This window comes from Neofelis nebulosa, chromosome 9, assembly GCF_028018385.1.
Source record: "Neofelis nebulosa isolate mNeoNeb1 chromosome 9, mNeoNeb1.pri, whole genome shotgun sequence".
Lineage (NCBI taxonomy): Eukaryota > Metazoa > Chordata > Mammalia > Carnivora > Felidae > Neofelis > Neofelis nebulosa.
This window is the reverse complement of record NC_080790.1, coordinates 76,137,480-76,160,714: the sequence shown is the minus strand read 5'-3', so window position 1 is coordinate 76,160,714 and position 23,235 is coordinate 76,137,480. Positions and strand designations below refer to the sequence as shown.

At 54.9% G+C, this 23,235-nt stretch overlaps 1 protein-coding gene and 3 long non-coding RNA genes across 9 annotated transcripts in view; 2 read left to right on the top strand and 2 right to left on the bottom strand.

The window, feature by feature from the left end:
- The first annotated feature begins 797 nt into the window (after window positions 1-797).
- LOC131485164 (uncharacterized) lies at window positions 798-6,667 on the top strand. Its single transcript, XR_009248680.1, has 3 exons — window positions 798-1,115; window positions 1,494-1,570; window positions 5,140-6,667. It is a non-coding gene; the product is annotated as an uncharacterized LOC131485164 (long non-coding RNA).
- A 3,290-nt stretch (window positions 6,668-9,957) lies between these two features.
- On the bottom strand, window positions 9,958-18,574 carry LOC131485161 (uncharacterized). 3 transcript variants are annotated; one of them, XR_009248677.1, is made up of 4 exons: window positions 18,238-18,574; window positions 17,474-18,019; window positions 14,075-14,119; window positions 9,958-13,332 (listed from the first exon to the last, which is right to left on the bottom strand). It is a non-coding gene; the product is annotated as an uncharacterized LOC131485161 (long non-coding RNA). The 3 variants fall into 3 exon arrangements; XR_009248676.1 differs by lacking the exons at window positions 17,474-18,019; window positions 18,238-18,574 and adding an exon at window positions 14,829-16,139; XR_009248675.1 differs by lacking the exons at window positions 17,474-18,019; window positions 18,238-18,574 and having other exon boundaries at window positions 14,075-14,594.
- Window positions 13,034-23,235, top strand: part of SIX3 (SIX homeobox 3) — a 101,783-nt gene continuing 91,581 nt past the window's right edge. For all 4 annotated transcript variants that reach the window (XM_058684236.1, XM_058684238.1, XM_058684239.1 and 1 more), the window contains exons 1-2: window positions 13,034-13,138; window positions 20,721-21,537. In XM_058684236.1, the coding sequence (XP_058540219.1) occupies window positions 13,084-13,138; window positions 20,721-21,537 (872 nt within the window). In that variant the 5' untranslated portion in view covers window positions 13,034-13,083. The remainder of the gene's footprint in view (window positions 13,139-20,720; window positions 21,538-23,235) is intronic.
- On the bottom strand, window positions 19,225-20,441 carry LOC131485163 (uncharacterized). The gene is made up of 2 exons (XR_009248679.1): window positions 20,310-20,441; window positions 19,225-19,432 (listed from the first exon to the last, which is right to left on the bottom strand). It is a non-coding gene; the product is annotated as an uncharacterized LOC131485163 (long non-coding RNA).

Genomic DNA, 23,235 nt, shown 5'->3' with positions numbered 1-23,235 from the left:
TAGCACCTGAGCGACTGAGCCATATTCAGGGATGAGTGAGTGTCTGTGGGCTGCTCCCTGCGAAAGCAGCATGGTGGTAGTGGAGATCTGAAGGATGACCAAATACGCTGAAAAGGGATGGCTGAGGAGGCAGGAAAGAGGACCCTTCCAGCCAGATGTCTCAGACGCCTCTGAACCGCCCCATCACAGCCAACATTTAGGAGCCAGGATTTACGATTCAGAATCAGGTGGAGCTTATTTGAGGGGCAAGGTTGGCGGGGGAGAGGGGAGAAGTCCTAGAGACGTTGAGTCTTGGAGGAGAAGAGAAAAAGCTATTATGGAGAAGGCTGATTGTATAACTGGATTACAGGCCTGCTTGGGGTCGGGGGAGGGGCTGGGGAGGGGGAGACCGTCCCCCACTTAGAGTAACAAATTGCTCATACCTGGCATATTCTTTGAGTAGGAAAGGAAGTAGCGAAAATGGAGCAAGAGTAAGAATAAAAAAGAATTAGCTGATATCAGATGTTTTCTCCTTGGTTTCTGCTTGCCCAGGTCTGACTGGTACAGCTTATAATTAGTCTCTGCTTGCAGATGTGTGGTTCCAAAGACTTGTGGATTAAGGAGAAACTCTAGAATTTCTCAGTACCTGACAAGTTGTAACGTGAAGAGCTACACTTAGTCCATTAAAGATTTTTCACAGTGACATTTGAGTGCAGCTTGAGAAATATGCCACCTTGCCATTTATCATTTTCAGGGCACGGGCGTCGGAAAGGAGGTTGCTATGAAGAACAAAACAAAATGGATTGCATGTGTAGAGGTGAGCTGGCGAATACTGATAAATGTACTTCACTGAATGTCAGCAAATGTCACTTGAGAAGCCATTTGCAGCTACCATAACAGCCTCCCAAACCCAACAAAGAGTAGCAAAAACAGGCAAAATGAACTGGGCGTCTTGCTTCCGCATGAATAAGCAATCGGCCCTCTCAGAAGTTACACCAGAAAGTTGTTAAACTTGATAGAAGAAGCTTTCGCACCCATACTGACGCATGCTATAGATTGCTACTGAGGGTTGGAGACCTTGTGAGGACATCAGCACCGTGGCTCAGGGAAGGACCTAATAACCCCTTCTGTCCCAGGTGGGTGCCTTCCTTTTGTGTGCAGACAGACTTGCTGTCTCCTAGACCTGCTGGCTCGGCTCGGTTCTTCCTGTCCCCTCCTCTTGCTGCTCTCGCTGACTCTGCAGACCCCTCCCCTGCTTCCGATCTACCCTCCCTTGTGCGTGATCTGGGAGTCGTTGAAGATCTGATCTGGGTATCAGGACTCGAGGGTGCAGCCTTCACACGCCCCATCAAGAGGAGACCCAACGTTCCACCCTTGAGCCAGATTTTCCATGTCTCCCTCAAGAAAAGGCTTTTCGGTGCGTCCTCTGGTCAGTCTGAAAATGGGAGTAATGGAGCCAGTTTCTGTTTTATTCTTGGTAATGGGGTCTAATACTTTGCCTACATGTGATTTAGGATTTCTGGAAGCCAAGGCCAAGTTTTCTTCGGAATTCGGCTGGGGTGGAGATGGTCCCCTCTTCCTCCTGGGCTTGGTGAGTCTCCATACTTTACTGCAGAGGCAAATGGGAAAGGAGATCATATTCTCAGAAAAGCCCTCCAGGGAAATGTGAGACTAATTAAAACAAAATTCCAGCCCCTGTTCACTTTTTAATCTCCGGGGGCTCCTCCTCCTTAACACAGACACACAAGGTCATCCAATACTTTTTTCCTCCTTTATACCAAGAGTCTTACCGAGTAGCTGGAATTTGTCCGGCCTTGTAAATACACCACACACACACGCACAAGCGCATTGCCCACACAGATTGAGGTCAGTTCAGCTTTCACTAGAGAGATCCTGCGGTATTAGAATGTTTTAGAAGCCCCATATTAGAATGTTTTAAAGTTTATTTATTTGGAGAGAGACAGAGATAGAGCCAGTGGGGGGTGGGGCAGCAGGGAGAGAGAGGGAGAGAGAGAATCCTAAGCAAGGTTCCATGCTGCCAGCATGGAGCCTGACGTGGGGCTCGAACTCAGGAAACTGTGCGATCATGGCCTGAGCCGAGACCAAGAGTCGGGTGCCTAATTGACTGAGCCACCCAGTCGCACCGAGGAGCCCTTTATTGAACGTGCATCCCAGCTTCTGCCCTTCGATGTGCCAATGGATGCACTTCTTGCTTCAGACCATTCTGCCGTATGTTCAGCTTGTGTATGGTGCGGCTGAATACATTCTACACCCGGGACAAAAAGGGGCTCTTGGGAAAGCAAGCTTCCCTCAGACGAATTTGGAGAGACAGCACATGGATGTGGGGTGGAAGGTAGACCCCTCTTCAGCCACACTCATTGCAGAATGTTCCATAATCCTTAGTGTTTCCTCCTTTTGAATTAGGTGTTTCCGGGGGAAGGGCCTTTACTTAGGTCTTGGGATCGCAAAAGTCATCTGTTTACTATTGAAACTGAATTGCCCTCAACCCATTGGCTTCCATGCTTAGTTTAGGAAGAAACAGTGGCTTGCTTAGAAAAAGAAAAAAGAAAAAAGTAAAAAGTAAAAGAAAAGAGGCACCAGAAGAAAGCCAGATTTCTGGAGAAGTGGAGGTGAGGGCAAAGGGGAGGAGAATGGAGATGTAAGGTGTCTTGCTGGAGGCGAGATCTATAGTAGAGCCCCACACTGCTGTGCTCAGCAAAGCTACTTTCTGAGGAACCAGTCAGTGCTGTGCCCTAATGTGAAGCACATGTCCAGGTCCAAAGACCTAATAAAGCATAAAAACGCATTCTGTAGAAAAGACAATATTGCATGTAGATTTCCCATCTCGCCAAGATTTATTTTCCGGTTGTTGTCATTTACAACTTGTATCTTAGGGCACCTGGATGGCTCTGTCGGTTAAGCGACCCACTCTTGATTTCAGGTTGGGTCAGGATCTTGCGGTTCGTGGGTTCCAGCTCCACGCTGGGCTCTGCATTGACAGTGCGGAGCCTGTTTGGGATTCTCTCTCTCCCTCTCTCTGTGCCCCTCCCCTGCTTGTGCTCTCTCTCCCCCTAAATAAATTAAAAAAAAATTTTAAACATATTTAAAAAAATAATTTAAAAAACCAAAATTTATACCTTAACGTTCAAACTAATCAGCATCTGCTTCCAGGAGAGAAAACAAAACAAAACAAAACCGTTCATAATCGATTAATATCACCCAAATCCTGCCATTGCTAGAGGCCAGAGCTATAAAAACCCACCTTCTTGTTGTGCCTTTAAAGAACAAGACCAAACGTCTTGTCACATAGACAAGGGTGGCTGATATTGTCTCCATCTCTCAAATGAGAAAAAGTGAAGCTGGGTTGGGTGAGCCACTTTAACCGCCCCCCCCCCCCAATTAGCAGCACCACCAGGCTTCCTTGTTTCTAATCCACGGGCCATTTTCAGTGGACTCTTCTCTGCTCTGTATATAAAAACCTAACAAGCCCCCTTTCACCATTCCGCATTCCAGGATGTTTTGAACAAAACATTAAATTGGTACCATAAGAGAAAGATTTGTTAAAAATAGGAAACCTCTTAGAATTTCAGTAATCCCCTCATTCTTGCAAGAATGTGAATAGGACTAGAGGGAACACTTGGCCCTTAGAGAAGTATCCCCTGAGTACGAACCCTCACTCCCTCCTACCAACAAGCATCACTTTGTCAGCCCTTGACATCATCAAAATTTCAGACTTTGCTCCCTCAGCCTAATTGAGGAAAAGGTACAACATTAATGGAGGAAAGAAATAAAGAGAGGTTCAGGTTAACAGAGCAGACAGGCCAGCCTAAAAAGAAATGTTTAGAGGAATTTATTATCAGACTTCTAAATAATTCCATTAATTCATTGCATTTAAGTAAGCCCTTTTACATGCCTGTGCTGTGTCAGACTTGTCACTATATCTTAACTGGATACCAGTTTTCTTGTATGTCATTCTCCTCACCATCTCGAATCATAACTCAACTTTCAAGCCTCAGCTCAAACCCCACCTCTTCCAGGAAGCCTTCTGAGATTTCTCCCATGCTTCTCTCCTATGTGTTCCCAGCCAGGGCATCCACAGAACAGCATTGTTCTGTGCTATTGACCTGTGTCCTGCGTATGTTCTTCTCCCCCAACAAGTATCAGCTCCCTGAGAAAAGGGCCTCAGTCTTACTTATCTCTGAGATGGTCTTCCCTAATATGCTCTTGGAAATGGGATTTAAAGCAACTGAAAGCAGGGGCGCTTGAGTGGCTCAGTCAGTTAAGTATCCTACTTTGGCTCAGGTCATGATCTCACAGTTCGTGGGTTCGAGCTCCAAGTCGGTCTCTGTGCCAACAGCTCAGAGCCTGGAGCCTGCTTTGGATTCTGTGTCTCCCTCTCTGCTCCTCCCCCGCTCACACTCTGTCTCTCTCACTCAAGAATAGATACACATTTAAAAAAATAAATAAAGCAACTGAAAGTGGGTTATCTTTCACCCACTTGAGATTTAAGCCATCTTGGTTTAAATATATGAGAAACAGCCTTCTCCTCCTTGGCTATTGGTAGTATTCAGCATTCAGTGAGGGGTAAATATGCAGATGAGGGTAAGAGTGTGTCCTGTCTAGATAATATGCGCCTTCTCAGCAGTGGAGGCAAAATCAGACTGGTTAATTTGCGGTCAGTAAAAGAAGATGGATTATCTAAATAATTGTATAAATCTGGTCTTTGCTGGCAGGTGTCACCTTTTTTGATACACTTGGGTATTTATAGCAGTTTTCCCCACCTCTGTATCAAATAGACTTCAGGAACTTGGGGGTTGACTCCTTATCCTGGCATAATGGGAAAGAAATGGGGAGAGTTCACAGTTTCTTTTCTAGAACTGCCAGCAGTGCGGCACCCAAGCTTCTTAGTACACTGACTTTCGTTATTTCCCAGAAGGAAAAGTTTGCAGTCTAGGAACTTACACTCTCCTTCCTTTATCTGTGCTCAAGTACTCACAGGGGAGAGAATACCTACCACTTCCCTCAACACAATGCGGCGAAGTTTACTGTTGAAAACTAAGATTTTGAGTGGGGTTTGTGAATGTTAATAACTTTTGATGAAGAGATTTTCTTTTTTAAATCAAGAATTCAAAAATGCCCTTCCTTCCTTCCAACATGTAGGCCTTTCAGGGAAGCACCTTTCTTAAATTTTTTCTACCTTCTTAATGCAAAAAGTCCCCCCAAAGCGGGCAGAACGCATCACATCCTAGCAGAAAGTCAGGCCATAAAAAGCTGGGCATCCAGTCGCTTGGTAAGTGCACAGGGTTTAACAATCTCGTGTAACTGTTATTTTTTTCCCGTGTTGAGCACTTAAAAAAAAAAAAAACTCACCTAGCATACTTCGAAATAACCTTTCTTACCATGCCAAATGTTTCATTTCAGTGCCTGTAATACTTACTTGTTTCCCTACCCAGTTAGGGAAAAAAAAATTCTGCCTCGATTTTAAGAAGAAAAAGATCTTTAAAGTTTCTAAATGTAAGAATGGTTAAAAAGTTTTTTTCCCTCTCAAATCGGCATTCGGAAAAATATATTTGTATATTCATTTACGTCTGGTGTGAGAGCAGAATTGCCGCTTTTGCTCAAAGGAAAAGGTCTTTGAAATGACACAGATCTATGTGTGCGTATTTTTAGAATTAAGACGCTTGTATTCATTGTCCTGGTGGGATTTCCTTCCAGGGGAATCCGCATTGGGGGATGTAGCCCGTCTAGGGAGCATTTAAAGAAATTTTAATATCCAAACAAAAGCGGTATTACCATTGCTATCCACTCCCTCCCCTAGAGGAAAAACAATTAATAATTTGCATATGCTCCTGACACAAATTAAAGACAAAGGGCCCCTCACTGACTGTGGTTACCACGCAGCCCTCAGCAAGCTGCACCGCCCCAGCACTGTTCTTGCTTCCAAATGAATAGCATTAAGCTCGATAACTAAAAATAGTGGATCTGGGCCCTCTGGCCTATTCCCACTGTAGAATCATGTGTCCCCAATCAGAAACATCTCCCAATCTCTCCACGAGGTTCTAGGCAAAAAGAACGTATAGTTCCAAGGGAAAAAAATACGTATATACTTTGCCCTTTTTATTTTAATGGCTAAACATTGTAATGCTAGCTAAATAGAAATTCTTGTCTGTTAATAGGTTCCTTTAGTTTGTAATAAATAGGAATGCTAATGACTAAAATTTGGTATTTGGTATGCATTAGCTTTTGTGAGCTTTTCTTTACAGTCCTCATTGACATGCAATATGGCAAGCTTCCTTTGAAACATATTTATAAAATAACTACAGTATAATTAAACCAACAAAGCCATCTTTTAAGTAAGCTTAATAGCTTGGTTTTTTTTTTATTCCCACCTCGGTAAAAAATTATTTTAAAAAGAAAAATAGTTGTGCCTCAATCCCACTGTATATTTTATTCTGTGCATCTAATATTTCCTTTGCATCTACAATCTATGCATATCTAATTCTTTTTGACAACTATGATTACTAATAAAGTTCTCATGAAAGATATGCTTCATAGCTTCTTCAACAAGAATAATGGTTTTTTGTTAATGGAAATTGTAACATATCTTGACAGATACAATATATAAGATGTGCTTTTTTCTTAATTGTTAATGTTGCTGTGCTGAACACACAGGGAGCAGATCAACAGATATGGCAGGTAATAATCAGAGCGGATGCTATTTTGTACAAAGTGACTAAAAATATTTTAACGATATAAAAGCAATAGATAAATAAAAGCAATTATGTTTAATTTTGCTTTCGGTATGCGAACAATTTTTGGTTGTTGCTGCTGCTGCCGCGGGTGTATTTAACAGAGGAGGGAGCTCGGGGCGCAGTGATCGGCACACAAGCGGCTCTGCCTTCCTGCAGCGGAAGGGTCCTGCAAGCCGCCCTTTCTCCACCCTCGGCGGCTTCGGCCTCCCAGGGGCGCAGGGCCCGGCCGCACGCCAATTCGCAACACACAGTGGCTCAAGTTCATCAAGTTTTCCTCAATTTTGCAAACCCTTGCTGTATCTCCAAGCCTCCCGGCTTAAGACCACACGATTTCCAAAAAGGAAAAACTCAGAAGACCCCAGGCGCGGGACCCGAGCGGGCCCGGAGCGGGACTGGAGCGGGCGCTGGCTGCTTCTGCGCCTCCCGGCCCCCTGCCCGCTCCGCTCTGCCCCACGCACCTCGCTTCCTTCTTTCTCTCCGAAACTCCGTCCTCTCCGCCGAGGGGCTGCCGGGCCCCCAACCCACCTCCCGCGCGGAGAATAAACACAGTTGACATCACTGTTATAATCTTTATTTAAAACTGTTTCCAAGGTTACAAATTACCGTGCCTCGTATGCAACAGGTTCCTCCGAAGCGGTATCATTACAGATTAACTGTAATGTGCAGGATTAGAATAAAAGCATAAGGGATTAGGTAAAAGGGGGGACGCTCGAGAAAGAACGCCCGAGCGCATCTCGACCAGCCGGCGGGGAAAACCGCGTAGACGCTCTGTGTCCGCGCGCGGAGGCTCGCCGAGCTGGAGCCCGCTCGTCCTCTCCCGGCCCCAGAGCGGTCGGGGGCGGCAGTGCCGGAAGGGCCAGCGCGGCCGGAGGCTTCGGGGCGACGCTTCCTGGGCGCCAGGGACTAGGGACGGGGCCCCCGGGCTGGGGGAGGCTAGGGGCCGGGAGGCCGCGGAGGCGCGGGGAGGCCTACGGCCCGGCCGGGGGCCGCGGGCAGCGCCGCGCCCGGGACCAGGTTCCACCGCCGTGCGAAGCGGCCAGAGTGCAGCGACGGGGACAGCACGCCCACGCGGGGGTCAGCGGGTTTATCGGTGTGGCTGACCCTTCATTCAAGGTCCAGGCCTGATGGGGCCCCTTCCGGCGTGCTCGTCTAGACCCCACACAGCCGCCGCTCTCCTGTGGGGCTGGGGGCCAGGACCCGCCGGCCGCTTCGGAGCCCAGGACTTGGGCCTGGGCCGCCCGCCGAGGCCGTGCGCTCCACTAGTCCACGTCCCCGGCCCGGCCGACCCCTGCCCTGGAGCTCCAGAAATGCCCCCGAGCTCCTTCGACCCTCACTCTGCTTCCTGGGGGGTGGGGTGGGGGTGGGGGTAGGGGCAGAGCTCGGCGCGAGGGCCCCAGCAGGGCTTGGGCCTGCTTTGGGCCACGGCCTCGGGCGGCTGACGCAGCCCCGAGGGCTGTTTGCACGTCCCGGCCGAGGGCGAGGGGCTGGAAAAACAAACAGGGCGGGCGCGGAGGCTGGGGGGCGACCGGCTGGGGGCTGGAAGGAAGTGCGCAGTGTGGCAAGAGCGCCGAACAAAGCCCTCACGGGAGCCCCGTCACCCCGCGGTGACCCCGGGCCCGCCCCGCTGAGCCGCCGAGCCCCGGGCCCTAGCCTCCGAGCAGGCCGCGCCGCTCCGCCGCCGCACGCCAGGCCCCCGGCCTCCGGGCCTGCGCCGCCCGAGCCCGGGCTCTCCTTGGGTCTCGCCTGCCGAGCCCGCGGCCCGCCCGAGGGCTTCAAAGGTGGCTCGGCCGGCGGCTAAGCCTCATCCCGCCACCAAAGCCAAAAGAGCGAGGCTGGGGGGGTGACCCATGCGGAGGTCCTCCGCATGGAAACAGGGTGACTCTGGAGCCGCTAAAGCCACAGCTCTGCCAGCAACCCCGGAGGGGCTGAGCGGGCTCCCAAGTGGGCCACCAAATTCGCCGAGGCTCCTGCTTCCAGGGGAAGGGCCCCCAGCTGAGGAGGCGGCGGGAGGGGACTGTCGCAAACAGCTGTTCCTCATACATATTTCATTACACAATCAGATAATGCGTCCCACCACCTTCTCAATTATTCACAGATAAACATTTTCAAGACGTTTTGACATCTGTCTTAGTGCCTGCTATTAATTTAGTAATCACTGCAGTTAAAAATGTATGGGATTTTTGCCGTCGGAGCACCTCCTCTTGGGCGCGCGGGCCCAGTGTTGGGCCGCAACGGGAAGCCTGGGCCCTCCGGGGGTGAAGACACCTTTGGAGGTGAGACGGCCTCTCTAGCGCACTGACACTGTTAATGGAAGGGATTAAATGGGGTATCTGGTTATTTTATTTTATTGTCGAAGGTGATGGTTGTCCCCTCCCCAACCCGCACACACCGCCCTTCCTTTCCTTCCCCAGTTTAGGACCGGACAACGTTCAGCCCTTTGCCCGGGGCAGCGGAAATGGATTGCGTCTACCTAGGGAGAAGCATTCTTCGGAGGAAGAGGCGGGCAGCCGGGCGGACTCATCTGGGGAGGGGGGAGAGGGGGGAGAGAGAGAGAGAGAGAGAGAGAGAGAGAGAGAGAGAGAGAGAGACGGAGACAGCCTTACACTATCACTAAGAATTCCTTACAACAAAAAAACCCTAACAACACAGTGCGCTCTACTCAAGAGGTCGCAAACCTCTCCGGTTTTGCCCTGAGTCCTGTGGCTCCGGCAGAGGTGATAAGGGCTTTTAGGAAACACAGAGAAAAATAAATTCTCTCCAGCGACCGTGCATGGGGCACTTAGGGCTATGAGAGACTGAACTGCTTTTCTGCTTGAGTGATGAATGTTACAACGACTTTAGCTACCTACGTGCGGTTTTCTAAATCATACAAGCAGAGTTTGAAGAATCTTGTAGAATTAATTGGTAAGTAGTAACAAACATCTTTAACTCTAAAATGCTGGTGGTTATGTATTATTGGAAAGGCTCTGAATAAACTACTCAAAGGGGAGAAATGCCCTCAAGGTAAAGGAGTTTGCTTCTTTGTGTCCCGAGTCTCAGCTAGGGGAAATGGCAGTGACTCCCGGCTTGGGAGTGATGGTCTCCTTACTCATTTTGCTCTCTGTCATAGTCTCTTCCTGAAGCATATCAGCAGGTGGACTCTTATTAGGGAATAAGGAAGAACAAACCTGGAGAAAGAAAAAGGTCTTGGAAGAAAATGCCCTTCCAAGGAAGATTGAGTCTAAAATGATTTTCACTCTTTATTGTTTAGAACATCTACAAGAACAAACACTACAATTTCCAGGAATTAAATGTATCTTTGGGAAAAATTGAAAGGACACAATGTTTGTCCCCCAAAGGGAAGAAATCCTTCCCTACTCATACTCCCAGCCCCCCTCCATTTCTAGGGTAACCACATTTGTTTAAAAGTGTCCTCCTGCAGTGTTTTCCAGATGGTTCATCTCTTCTTCAGGAGACAGACCTTCCTCTGTCCCCTTGGAGGGTGGTCATCCGACTTGCTGGCCCAGAGCATCCTCTTTTTTTTCTCTTGTTTTGTCTGAAAGAATCTTCCCAAACTTACCCTCTACTTTCAGACAGACAATTGGGGAGGGGAGGGCATCATTGCATCCAGTGTGCCTGCCTCTTCTGCAGGGAAACCATGATGGCTACTGTCTGGAAGGTTCACCAGGACGGGGCAGGCAAACAGCTGAAACCAAAAACAAGTCCGTGCACTTGCTTGGGCCTTTCCAGGAAAGCTACTCTGGGAATCAATCCCTCCTCTTCAATCCCCCACCCCCAGTGGCCTGGACGAGGACTTTCTCCTGGGACAGGGGAGTAGGTGAGGGAGAACTTCTCAATATCTCACAAAGAAATGTAGTCTAATAAACCAAATAATTCAATTTTCTTTGGAGTGCTCTTTTGCAGACTTATTTTACACAAAGGGGACTGGGATGGAAGGGAAAAGGCAGGAAGACGTGCAGATGGGCTAATGTTCTTTTTTAAAGACTAAATTTAGCATAAGAGGAGTGGAAGGGACCCTCCGGATTCTCCAACCTGATTAGAGCCCAAAGTTCCCATTAGGTATTAGGAATCTCCTGACATTGAAGTGCGCCTCTGCTCTTCACCTCATCCTCCTTCAGAATGCAATCTCCCAAACCAATAATATAACAACAAATAAATGATGCTGATCCAGATGGATCTTTCCTGGATTGCCCTCTTCTGGGTGTCTCTGACCCAGAGCAAGGGGAAAGGGCCAGCTTTGGGGTGGAGGAGGTGCTCTTTGTAGGTAGTCTCCTGGACTTGACCTGAAACCTTTCACGCAGTCGGCTCAACAAAGTTTTTCCCTCGGGAACCAACGTCCCTCTAGCAGGAAGCCCTTGGCTTCACAGCCTGCATCCTCACTCGGTGCACTCTCCCGCTGTGGCCGGGGTCACTCCGCGCGGGCATTGTGGCTTTTGTCTGCATCTGGACAACCGGACCACGCACTGGAAATGTCTGTGGACGTTTCTTTTTTTCCTCAAATTCTGTTTTCAGTGTTCCTCTAATTCCACCGCGTGTACTCAGTTACAATTGCATGTATGTTCCCAGTACGTACTGTCAGGTGACTCTGCTCAAGCCTGACGTGCGACCTGCTGGGTCTGCTTGGGGAGGAAGGTGTGCAAGTGCAAACTTGGGCCTTAGGGTGGAATGAGAGGTTAACAGGGTTTCCTAGCCGACCCTCTAGGCCTCTCTTACATCTTCATGTGCCCAACTCCTCAACTTTCCAGGAAGAGGCAGACCCTCCAAGGATCCTGCCTCCCACTCCCTCCTGGAAGGGTCGAAACAGCCGCTGGGACTGGTCTTGGTGGATTTTGGCGGGGCCAAATGGTGGGGGGTGGGGGGGGATGGGGGGTTCTCTAGGTCTCCTAGAGGCTCGAGACCCCGCTCCATCCCCGGGCCACCAAATGGCCGAAAGAGCCCCAGGATCCTGGGGAAGGTGCGGGACCCAAGAGTGGACGTGATGGTGCCTCTCGGCCAGCGTTACGAGTCTTTCGGGGCGAAGCTCTCCTCCTAGGCCTCGTGAGAGCAGCCGTATTTGTAACTGGGAACTTGTCTGGGCCCGCCCCCTCGGCCCCTCCTCCCGCCCCCACCTCGGAGCTCTGAGCTCAGCAGGCAGCGGGAGCTCGGGGTCCAGCCACCTCCAAGCACCTGGGACCACGCCGTCTCTTAAAGCCCTTGGAGTGGGTCTAGGGGGCTGGAGTGGGGAGAAAGGTGGCCAAGGTCGTCCGGTAGCAGTCTTGTATACCTCTGCTGGGAGCCGCTTTGCCAGCCCGCCCGCCTTCTAGTCTCCGGGGCCGCTGGAGGGTTGGCCTGGGGAGTGCGGGGGTGGGGATGGGGTGTGTGAGTGCTTGCTCGCCTGCTGCTGCAAGCGATGCTCAGAGGGATCCTGCGGGGACGTGTGCGGTCCTGGAATCCTGTGGATGTGTTTTCTCATGAGCGTGAGGGAGAAAGATGCGGACTTGCGTCTAACTTCAGGTCAGTTTGTGGTAAAAGGCCATTGTCAGTCAGTCAGTCGGTAGGTCTGTCTCTACTGCGCAGTCGCATAAAGTGAGGCCACCTCTCCCCCGCCTTCCACGCAGCCTTCCAAGTCCGGCCGTGGCCCGGGGACCCTGAGGCCTGGCGAGGCGAGGGCCTGAGAGTGCGCCCGGTGTTTTGATCATAAGACCTAAGATGCCCAGGTGCCCACTCAGGGTGAAGCTGTAAAACCTACGTGGGAAAGGGGGACTCAGAGAGCTACCCCCGCACCCAATGCAAGGTGAAGTTCCAATCAAGGCGCGCGTTGAACCTGCAGACCTGGCATCTCATTGCTGACCCAGCCGGGGATCGGATTGTTGGCGGCAAGGGAAGGAGGGATGGGGAGTTAGGCTGATTCAGGATGGAGGTGGAGATGGCAGGAGGGGGTGGGGGGAGGAAAGATGACTGGGTGGGGATGTGGGGTGGGGATGTGGCTGTGGGGCAGACTCAGCGCCGGCTTTTCGCCCTGCTTTGAGGAGGTGCATCGGGCTGTGCCGTTACCACCCCCCCCCACGCCGGAAAATAAAGCTAATGATGTAGTAATTTAGGAGGGGTGAGGGGCTGGGCGAGAGAAGGGAGGGTGGATGGGGAACGCGCTCCCCAAGAGCGAAGGCAAACAGCTGTGGAGGCGCTGCCCAGGGCTCAGGCTTCCCAACAGGTTAGCTAGACGGGGATCCACTCGGCATTTCGCAGGAAAGGGGGGGGGAGGCTGAGTGAGAGGGGGAGAGAGCCTCAGAAGAGGACAGAGGGAGGGAGGGAAAGAGAGAGAGGAGCGAGAGCGCGCGCTGCGCGGTTTAAAAGGAGACACTTACACTTCCTAATGAATATTTATCCGCCGCTGCTTCCTGCTCCCGGCTTCCCTTACCTTTCCGCAGGTAAGATCCTCCCAGAGCCCCAGCCCCGGGGGCTCTCCCAGCTCCCCCCGTCCTTCTCCGGGCACCGGTGGCCAGGCGGCAGGGCTCTTGACAGCCGGGGAGCTGGGGAAGTAGGGGGGTGGCTCTGCTCGCGGCTCGGCTTGCGCGCGGAGGCTCGCGACCCAGCACTTGCAAGGTCCGCGTGCGTGGGTTACCTGTGTGGAGTGGGTGTGAATGCGTGTGTTAAGAGTGGGTGACAGAGAGGATGTGAACCCGCGAGCGCGCGCGCGCGCCTCTGTTTCCCGCGCGCTCCGAGGACATTTTCCGACTTTTCACTCGGACGCCGGGGATTTCTTGCCTTTGCCTTTCTCAGCTTCCCCCTCCTCCCTCCGCTCGCCCCCTCCACCTCCCCCACCCTATCCCCACCCCCGGCTGCCAAGAACCCCTTCTGCGGGCTATTGTACAGCCGGCGCGGGCTCCCCCGGGCCGGATCCCGGGTCTCGAAGAAAAGAGGGTGTGTAGTTGGGTTTCTGCCTTAACCCCACACACAAAGGCCGCCGGGCCACGGGGCCCCCCGCCCGCTTCCTGTCGTCTCTGCTGGCGAAATGCTGCGGCGTGTCCTCCCATACTCAACCTCTCCCACCCCCTGCCACACACACACACCTTGGGGTATACGGCCCACAACGAAGCTAAGAGTGATTGGGACCTGGGGGTACTGGGTGGAGCCTCGCGGGGCCCTCCAGCCAACAATCCTGAGCTGGAACCGGGGGACCGAGGACCCCCAGGGAGAGGGTGCCTCTCATCGCCACTACCACCATCCTCCCTGCCTTCACCCCGGAAAGGAGCACGGGGATTTCGGAGAGGCCCGGGGGTGGGGGGGGGGGGAACCTGGGAGGGAAAAAGGAAGGAGGCCGTGGAGGAGCTGATAGTATGACCAGAATTTTTAAATGGACTTACCCGGCCACCTGTTGGGAATCCATTTGGGGTCGGTCAGTTCCGGAGCTGCTCCAAGTGGACACACAAAACCAAAAGCCGAAGTTGGAAAAAGAAAATTCTTTCTCTGGCCTTGCCCTGGAGCGGCCAGTCGGGCTAGCAGCTCTGCGCTAGGGTCAGGGAGCTGCAGAGCCAAAAGCACCCTTGCCACCCCAGTTCCCTTCATTCCGTGGCTCCGAGGCCGGGTGTCTCGGAGCCCGCGGACTCGGCGCTCAGGGCCCAGCGCTCGCAGTTCGGCTTAAGCCAGGACAAGCTTTCTAAGCCCTGCTCAGAAGTCAAGAGCAGCAGCGCCGCCGCCTCGGCGCGGCCTTTCATGACGCGGTCGCTCCTTATTCTTGTGCCTCGGCCTCTCTGGTCGCCCCCGGACAAAGCCACCGGAGCCCCGCCGCTCCCTTCCCGCTAAATCCCCTTCGGGGTCAATCCGCTACCAGCACCGGGCCGCGCGCTTCTTCTGCCAGTGGTGTGGCTCTTAAAGAGCCGCACCCCCCCCTCCGTCCTGCGCGCTCCCCCGACCCCCGCCTCCCCGCCCCTCTCCTCTGGATCTAGCCCCCCACGCCGACGCCTTAGGTCCCTGCTGCCCCGACCGAAGCCTGCGGACTCTTAGCCCCCTCCCTTCACCTCCTCCCCTGAGCAGTTGGTGGGCCTGGCCTTAGGCTTTACCCCGCTTTAGGTCCCCTTTCTCTCCAACATCGTTCATTCCTCGCTTGCCCGCTCCTACCTTTGCCCTTTGGATGGATCAAGGCCCGGGCACCATCTTGCCCAGTGCAGAGATGATCCCTAAAGATCGTCAGTTTGGGCTTAAATTAGGGGGTCGTGGGATGGGAAATGGGGCGGGGCATGCCAGCTGAGCTGGGGGAAAGAAAGAGGAGCAGACCAGATGGACTTAGAGGCTCTGCTATCCCAGGGCCTTGCTGGCCTGTCGGCAGAGGGTGAGGACTGGCTGGGTGCCACTCATTCCTAGAGGTGGCCACCCTGGGATAGGGTCCTGAGGCTACCAACCTGGTTAGCCTGCTGTGTATCTGAGGGATTATGGGCATGTGGTGGGGGGCACCTCTAGAAGTCCCAAGAATGTGGGTCTGCAAGAAGCCTCTTCCCCAAGCCCTCCAAAGTCCAAGAACTGGGTGCGCAAGAAGGGACCTTTAGTGACACCCGTCCAGGCAAAAGGGCATGGGAAAGGGCAGAGAGGACTTTTTCAGAGGACTGAAACACAACTGGTCCTGGGCCTCCTTAGATTTGCTGGCTTGTCACTTGCCCCACTGAGGCAAGGGGAAGTAGATGGTGGCTTTGGTCCTCCTTCCTTCCAAAGTACCCCCTTTCTTCCTCCCCTTCGGGCTTGTTTTCGTCCCATCTTGCCCTAGCAGCAAGTTGGTCCTGTACAGGGGGGCCCTGCTTCAAGTGCTTTCTTTAGGCTTCCTAAGGACTGGAAGCATGAGTAAAGAGAGACCAGAGAAGGCATGGTTCTCTGGGGGAATGGGGGCTGGTTCAAGGTAGGCTGTAGTGCTGTAGTTGCCAGTGCCAACTGTGTTTGATTGTTTGGGGTCTGTGGTGGAGGGGCAATGATGGTTTGAAGAGGAGCGTGCCCACCCCTGCTCAAATTCACTCCCCAGCACATCCGTTCTGGCTCTCCTGAAGAGATCCCTGCAAAGACATAGGCAGCCTCCCAGGCAGTGGAGCCCAAAGGAACGTGGTGTGGGAGGAGGGTGGAAAACGGACCCTCCCCTGGACATCTGCCCTCTGCCACCCCAACATTAGTCCAGTGCATCTTAAAGGAACCCGGGTAAATGGTTGGAAATTGGCCTCTTGGGAGAGGGTGGCAGTGCACTCCCTGGACTGGAACCTGAAGCCACAACCCTCCTCCCCAGCCCAAAAGACTCACAACCCCAAAGTCTCCCACCTCTCTCCCTCTTCCACCTGGGTCACTACAGCCAGCTGGGACCCAGCTTGGGCCCACTCTCCTGGGCCTGGCAGTGGGAGGTGCGGTGGCCCAAGACTGAGCCAAACTTCTCTTGTTTGAGGATGTGGGGGGCGGTGGGGCTCATTAGGCAGAGTGGGGTGCGGAGAGGTGCGCAGCGCCGGCCCCGGAGGCCGCCTTTGAGCGGTCGGGGCAGCTTCATTAAGTAGCGCTAACAAGGCATACAAATGCCGGGCCCAGCAGCTTTCTTGCAATGCCGGAGCCTTAGCAGGGCGCCAAGCTAATGAGGGTCACTCAAAGGGGCTGATCAAATATTCAAATTTCCCCGCACGCCAGGAACTTTTATGTGCGGAGAAAGTTGAGGCAACTGAGCTGTGTTTACTGTCCCGAGCGACAATTGCTCGGAGCGCGGGTCCCCGGAGGCTAAGGCGCAGGGGGGAGGGGGGGGCGGAGGCGCTGGGAGGGAGCAGTTGTTGTTGTTGTTGTTGTTTTTCATTCAAAGGAAAGTAATCGGGGTCCTTGAAGGGTTTCTCGGCCTCCCCGCCTACGTGCTGCGCTCCCCTGCGCCCTCCTCCGCCGCCCGCGCCTGGCGCCTCAGTTTGCAGCTTGCGGGGAGGCCCAAACAGCCCTCGCCTCCGGATGTCCTGGGGGCCGGAAGGGCCGTTGCCCCCCGGGACGAACCGGCCTTACGGAGCTGAGCAGGGCCTAATGGGTGCAGCTGCTCCAGCCGGGAGGCTTGCAGACCTCTGGGCTTTCCCGGTAACGCCAAACACGAAGTGAGTCCTCAGACACCTCTCCCGGTGGAGTTGAGACTGCTGGGGTCGGGGCTGATTTTGTAAATAAATGCCCCGCAGGTCCTAGTAATAGAAAGACACTCTCCAGCTCAAACGCCCTTTCTCCCCGCACCACCTGTACGCAGTCCTGCCGGTTGCCTGGCCCAAGATTAAAGCAGAGACGATGGTGGCAGTTTTGTGACCTCGGCCTGTATGGGCTCCAAGTCCCAGATCAGGGAGTCTGAGCGGCCAGAGGGCAGGGGAGAAGTATGGGCCCCGCGGGCTGACCCATTATCCGGATCTCCACGCTCTGAGAGACCCAGGGTGCTGGCGCCCCCCTGCGCGCCACCCCTTCCAGATGTCCCTCAGGCTCAGCTCCCTTCCCTCGCTCTGCTCAATGCCTCGGGCCCCCAGAGCGGCGTGAAAGGCGCCCGGGCCCCGGAACCCGAGGTCCTTCTGCTCCTACGCCCCCTCTCCAACGCCCAGCGCCTGGGAATTTGGGAGGGGAAGCTCGGGTGCTCCACAGTCCCCTCCCCCACACGGCCAGGGGGACCTACTAGACCCGGACCCTATGGAGCCTGCGCTCCCAGCTCCAGCGGGAGCCGGTCCAGTCACCCGCGCGGAAGACCCGCCGCCCCGCCTCCCCCCAACACCCAGCTCTCTGGACTCTCAACTTACAGGCTCCCGGAGGCGGACATCGTGCTTCGGGCCAGAGGGGAGAGGCGCTGGCGGCAGCGGGGCCGCGAGGCTGGCTCCCTGGGCGGCGCGGAGCTCGCTTCTGCGGGGAGTCTGACAGCCCGGGGCTGGCCGCCGGCCCCGCCGCGCCGGCTCTGTCCCGGCGCACAAAGCTGCGCGCCTCGCAGCCGCCCTCCGCCAGGCTTTGCACTCCCGAGTCGCGGTCGCCACCCCAGCAGGCGAGGTGCGGCGCGTCTGCAGGCGCCCCGGGCCGAGGCTGGGGGCAGGGGTGTCGCCGAGCGGAGCCTCGGCCCCATTTGCCTCAACTCTCCTTGAGTGGCGACGGTTTTTGATTTCAGCACTTTTCGGCAGAGCCCGCGGCACCTGCCCAGCCTCCCTCCAGGGCTGGCCGGGCTGCGACGGGGAGAGGCCGGGTCGCCCCCACCCGGAGGCGGGGGTTGTGAGGACGGGGAGGGGACTGGTTGGGTTCACCCGCCCGCCCGGCGCCTGGGTCCTCGGCTCCAGGGGATGCAGTTTCGGGGTCACGAGCTGCTTTCAAAAAGTTGAACACAATATTCGGAAACCCACCCGTAGGAATTCTCCCCCCACACGCGGCACAATACCCACTCCCCTCCCCTTTTTCATTCCTTCCTCCCCCGCTTCCTCCTCCTGCCCCTTCCCCCTCCCACCCCTCAGCCTATAATCCTTCCCCTACAAGAGAAAGGGATCGGGAAGAAAAGATGAAGCGTCTGTTTTTGTGTCCCAACCTTAGGGCTCTTTCTGGGCCCGCCGTGAACGACCGCCCAGAGCTTCGAAGCTGAACGGAGAGGTCCTCGCGGTTGGAAGCAAGATAGTTGGAAGGGAGAGATCAGCCGAAGTGGGACTTGGCGGGTCTTCCCTTTGAGCGAATATTTCTCTGTCTCTGTCGTGGGGTTTAGGACCCGCAACCCTCAGCTGCCTGGGGCTGAGCGGGCTGGTATCGTCCCCCACGCCCAGTCCAGACCCTCCCTGCCAGAGGAGAGACTCCAACAGCAACTTGCACTTCTCTTTCCAGGAGGCCTGGCTCTGCAGGAGTCAGGGCCTAAGCAGGGCCCGAGCTCAGGGTTTCGGGGTGGGACGCTCACAGCCCTAGTCACGTTAGGTTTCCCATTTAAATTCTCGCTCAATCTCTTTCTCTCCTCCCTCATTGAGATCTCCAAAGTGGTGTGGACTCTGTGCCTCGCCCCCCGATCTGCATCGGAATGTAGAAAAGATCTTTTTTTTTTTTTTTTTAAAAAGAGTTTTGAATTCCTCAATGATTTTTCTTCTGGAAAGGCAGCTTAGGATAATTATTTCAGCTTTATTGAGGGCAGATTAGTTGAAGTCTGGACGCTGCGTTTCAATACGCGTTGTACACGGGCCGACAATGTGGGCATTGTTGGCTACTGTGTGTGAACTCATTCAAAATATACACTTTTTAACACCAAACCGAGTCCTGTCTAAATATACACAGTGCTCAGGGGAAAGACGTCTCTGACCCCGACAAGTCTGCGTAAATCACACTTCCATAGTTACAGAGGCCTCACAAAGGGAGACCCCGCTAAAGATGCTGATTACATCTTCTTAAAAGCAACATACCTTAGAATAAATACCCCTACCGGCCCCTGGGAGTGGGGGAGGGGGGGTTGCCGTGCCCAGAGGGAGGAAGGGCTCTCTGTATCCTATGGGCTTTTTGGGGTCTGCTTTAGGTTTGTAATGTTACTTTGCTTAGGTAAATTAGTTGTATTTTTTTTTCCTTTAAAATATGAGCAAACATGCAATGTTCAGGCCTATCCGCTTCTTTGGGGAAGCCTCCAAAGTTTGACTGTCCTTCTGGGGCTGGTAGGCAAGTCCAGAGCTCCTTGGAGGAGTAGAGGTAGCAGGCATTTCAGGGGGCTCCAGAGGGTTCCAGACTTCTCAGCAACCAGGGGACACAGCTGAAGTCTAGGGGGAAACAAAGACGTGGCTTGCCTTTCAAGATAAAAAGAAGTGTACTGTTATTTATGCTGGTATTTTAAAATACAGGGCAATAAGGGAAATCAAAGCTCCTTGACCCGGAGCTGAGGAAAGAGAAGCGGGTGGAATCCAATGCAGATGAAATCGAGGCAAACGTGGCCGATGAACCAGGACGGGGGAGGCCAGAGCGGCTTCCAACACCCTGGGGCCTGAGCTCAGCCTCTCAGGCGCCAGGTGCCCCCCGAAATCCGGGAACCCCGCCGCAGCAGCTAGGGTCAGCGTGCGGTGGGCCCCATGATCTCATCTCTTCTTTCTTCCTCACCAGTATTAGTGCTCACATAGGCAGAAAGAGACAGCCCGACGTGCACACCGTGTGCAAACCGTGCCTGCTCGGCCGGCCCTCGGGCTCTACTTGAGGGCTGGCCTTCGGCCTTCAGGCGGCATGGGGAGCCTCTCACTTCCCGACAAAAATCCCTTTAATTGCTCATCCCATTCAACAACTCTATGCCCACGGCATTTTGAATTTCTGGATCAACTTCTTTGGGGAAGAGGGAAGAAGGGAGCTGAGAGAGACAGAGAGAGAGAGAGAGAGAGAGAGAGAGAGAGAGAGAGAGAGAGAGAGAGAAGTGGCGAGATTAAGAGTTGCAAAGATTAAAAAAAAAAATCTCTTTCTCCCCCTTCTCCCTCTTTCCCTCCTCTCCCCCCCCCCCCCCCCAACTCTGGCTAAGTGGTAAAACCGTCCTTACGTTCTCGGTATTGATTGGCAGGGCTGACAGTGATTGGCAGCGGTTGCCGTGGCAACGCCACAACGACACGCCGCAGACCAATAGAAAAGCGAAACAAAATGTTTCAATGCTGCACTCACTGTGGATTTAGGGGAGATATTATGAGGCTGTTGTCATTAGGGCGATTGCTGTGGAATCGCTGAATCTTGACTCGGCGGTGGTTGGCTCTCTCTCTCGCTCGCTCTCTCTCTCTCTCTCTCTCTCTCCCTCTCCCTCTCCTCTCCCTCTCTGTCTCGGGTTCTCTGCGCGCGCGCACCGGGCCGCTCTCCTTCCTCCCTCTCTATGTGGCTGCGCGGGTGTGTGTGTGTGTGGATGTGTGTGGGGTGTGGGTGTCCCTTACGCCCTTCCTCCTCCCCCTCCTCCTCCTCCTGCTTCCCCCTCCTTTCCTTCTCCTCCCCCCTCTCCTCTCCCTCCTCCTGGTCCTCATCGCCCCTCTCCTCCTCTTCCTCCCCTCTCTCTTCCTCTCCCTGAATTTTCTCCTCTCCTCTCAGGTCAGTCCATGGTATTCCGCTCCCCCCTAGACCTCTATTCCTCCCACTTCTTGTTGCCAAACTTCGCCGATCCTCATCACCGCTCCCTACTTCTGGCGAGTAGCGGCGGCGGGAACGGTGCGGGCGGCGGCGGCGGCGGCGGCGGCGCGGGCGGCGGCGGGAACTGTGCGGGAGGCGGCGGTGCTGGCGGAGCAGGCGGCGGCGGCAGCGGCGGCGGCTCCAGGGCCCCCCCGGAAGAGTTGTCCATGTTCCAGCTGCCCACCCTCAACTTCTCGCCGGAGCAGGTGGCCAGCGTCTGTGAGACGCTGGAGGAGACGGGCGACATCGAGCGGCTGGGCCGCTTCCTCTGGTCGCTGCCCGTGGCCCCCGGGGCGTGCGAGGCCATCAACAAGCACGAGTCGATCCTGCGCGCGCGCGCCGTGGTCGCCTTCCACACGGGCAACTTCCGCGACCTCTACCACATCCTGGAGAACCACAAGTTCACCAAGGAGTCTCACGGCAAGCTGCAGGCCATGTGGCTCGAGGCGCACTACCAGGAGGCCGAGAAGCTGCGCGGCCGCCCGCTCGGCCCGGTGGACAAGTACCGCGTGCGCAAGAAGTTCCCGCTGCCGCGCACCATCTGGGACGGCGAGCAGAAGACGCATTGCTTCAAGGAGCGGACTCGGAGCCTGCTGCGGGAGTGGTACCTGCAGGACCCCTACCCCAACCCCAGCAAGAAACGCGAACTGGCGCAGGCCACCGGCCTCACTCCCACACAAGTAGGCAACTGGTTTAAGAACCGGAGGCAGCGCGACCGCGCCGCGGCGGCCAAGAACAGGTCAGTGGCGGGCCCGCGGCCTGGCTACCGTCTCCCGGGCTGGGGAGGGAGAGAGGGGTTGAAATGGGGGCAGATGGGGCAGGGTGCCAATGGCTGCCGGGCACTCGAGAAGCCGCGACCCGCTGGCCAGTTGGAGAAAAGTTTCTGCTTGCCCAGACGCACAGAAGAGGGACGGTCAGCGGGATTATTGGCTGCTTTGTCGGAGAGGGGCTTTCGGCAGGGTGGAGAGAGAGAGGGAGAGAGAGAGGGAGAGATCCCGAGTGCCCACGGCCCCTGGTCCCAGCCCTGGGCACCTTAGCCCTGCTGCACCCTGCTACTTGCTCAGCCCTTCCACAGCTCGGCACTCCTCTGGAGCCTACAGACAGGGAAGGAAGGAAAGCAGTCCTTGCCATCTGGTTCTTATTTCCATGCATTGCAAAAACCCAGGAGGAATCCACAATGTCATGGAAAGGAAACTGAACCTGGGTCTCTGCCACAAAATGAAAAAGGTCGGTGGCCACCTTTGAGCAGGCCTTCGTTGCAAACTGCCTGACGGGAAGCAGGAAAATCAGGCTGGGAGTAGAAAGGCCGTGTGTGTGTGTGTGTGTGTGTGTGTGTGTGTGTACATGCATGCAGGTGCTAGCCCTCAAGCCTCAGTCAAGGAGCATCCCCTTGGTACATTAACTTGGGAAGCCACCAGGAATAGGAGCAACCCCACTACCCGCAAGTTGGCCACAAAGTCACAAAGTTGACTGGGCTTGGCCAGTCAGCAGACTTGGGCCTGGGGGAAGTCGGGAGAAAAAGAACTAGAAGAAAGAGGAGGAGGAAAGGGCACGGAATGGGAGGGAAGGGGGATGGGAGGAAGTTGGGTAAAAGCCCTGGTAAGGAGCCTGTGTCCCTACCTAGCCTGCAAAGGCTCTGGGCCTGATGTACCGCAGGGAGCGGAGCCCCAGTTGCTGACAGTTGCCGGGGGCTTGAGGCCCGGTGTGAGTTCCCGGAGTGAGCGAGTGTGTTTGTGTTTACGTGGCCCAGGCCTGAGCCCCGCGCCCTCTCACCCTTGCCTGTAGAGCCAGGTTTTCGCCTGAGAGGGGGAGTTCCCCGGGGACCAGGGGAAGGCCTCCTCGTAGGAACTCAGAGACTCTAGGCTCGGGCAGCGGCTGCCTGGTGCGAAAGGGACAGACGGAGACTGCTCTGCACCCGCTCCTGCCTTCTTCTCTGCTTTCTCTCTTGCTCCTCTTCCCCACTTTTTCCGCTTCCGGCTCCTCGGTTCTCTCTTCCCCTGCTTCTGCGCTCAGCGCAGGGATTCAGAGAGCAAAGCCAGCGTGTCCTGCCCGGGAGAGGCTGCGGACGATCACCCCGCAGCTCTGGGTGTGTTTGGGGGAGCTGGGACAGGAGGCGCTGCGGGGACCGACCGCTCCCGGCAGCCGGCTCAGTCTGAAGAGTCCCGGGGGCTGGGGAGGAAGAAGCACCCTGTCCCTCTCAGACTTTTGCTCCTTCGGGACGCTGCATCCGGAGGCCTCCCCAGGCGTCCGGCCTCGGGTTCTACCTCTCCTCTGAGGCCGGCTGCGAACTGGGAAGCTTTGGGAAGCTCCAGCGAGCCTCGGGAAGGAGAGAAGAGAGCCGAGACCGGCGCTGGGGGGCTCTGCAGCCGGGTGCTTGGAGGCGGGGGTGGGGGTGGGGGTGGTAGCGAGAAGTAATGAGCGCAGAGAGCAGAGTCAG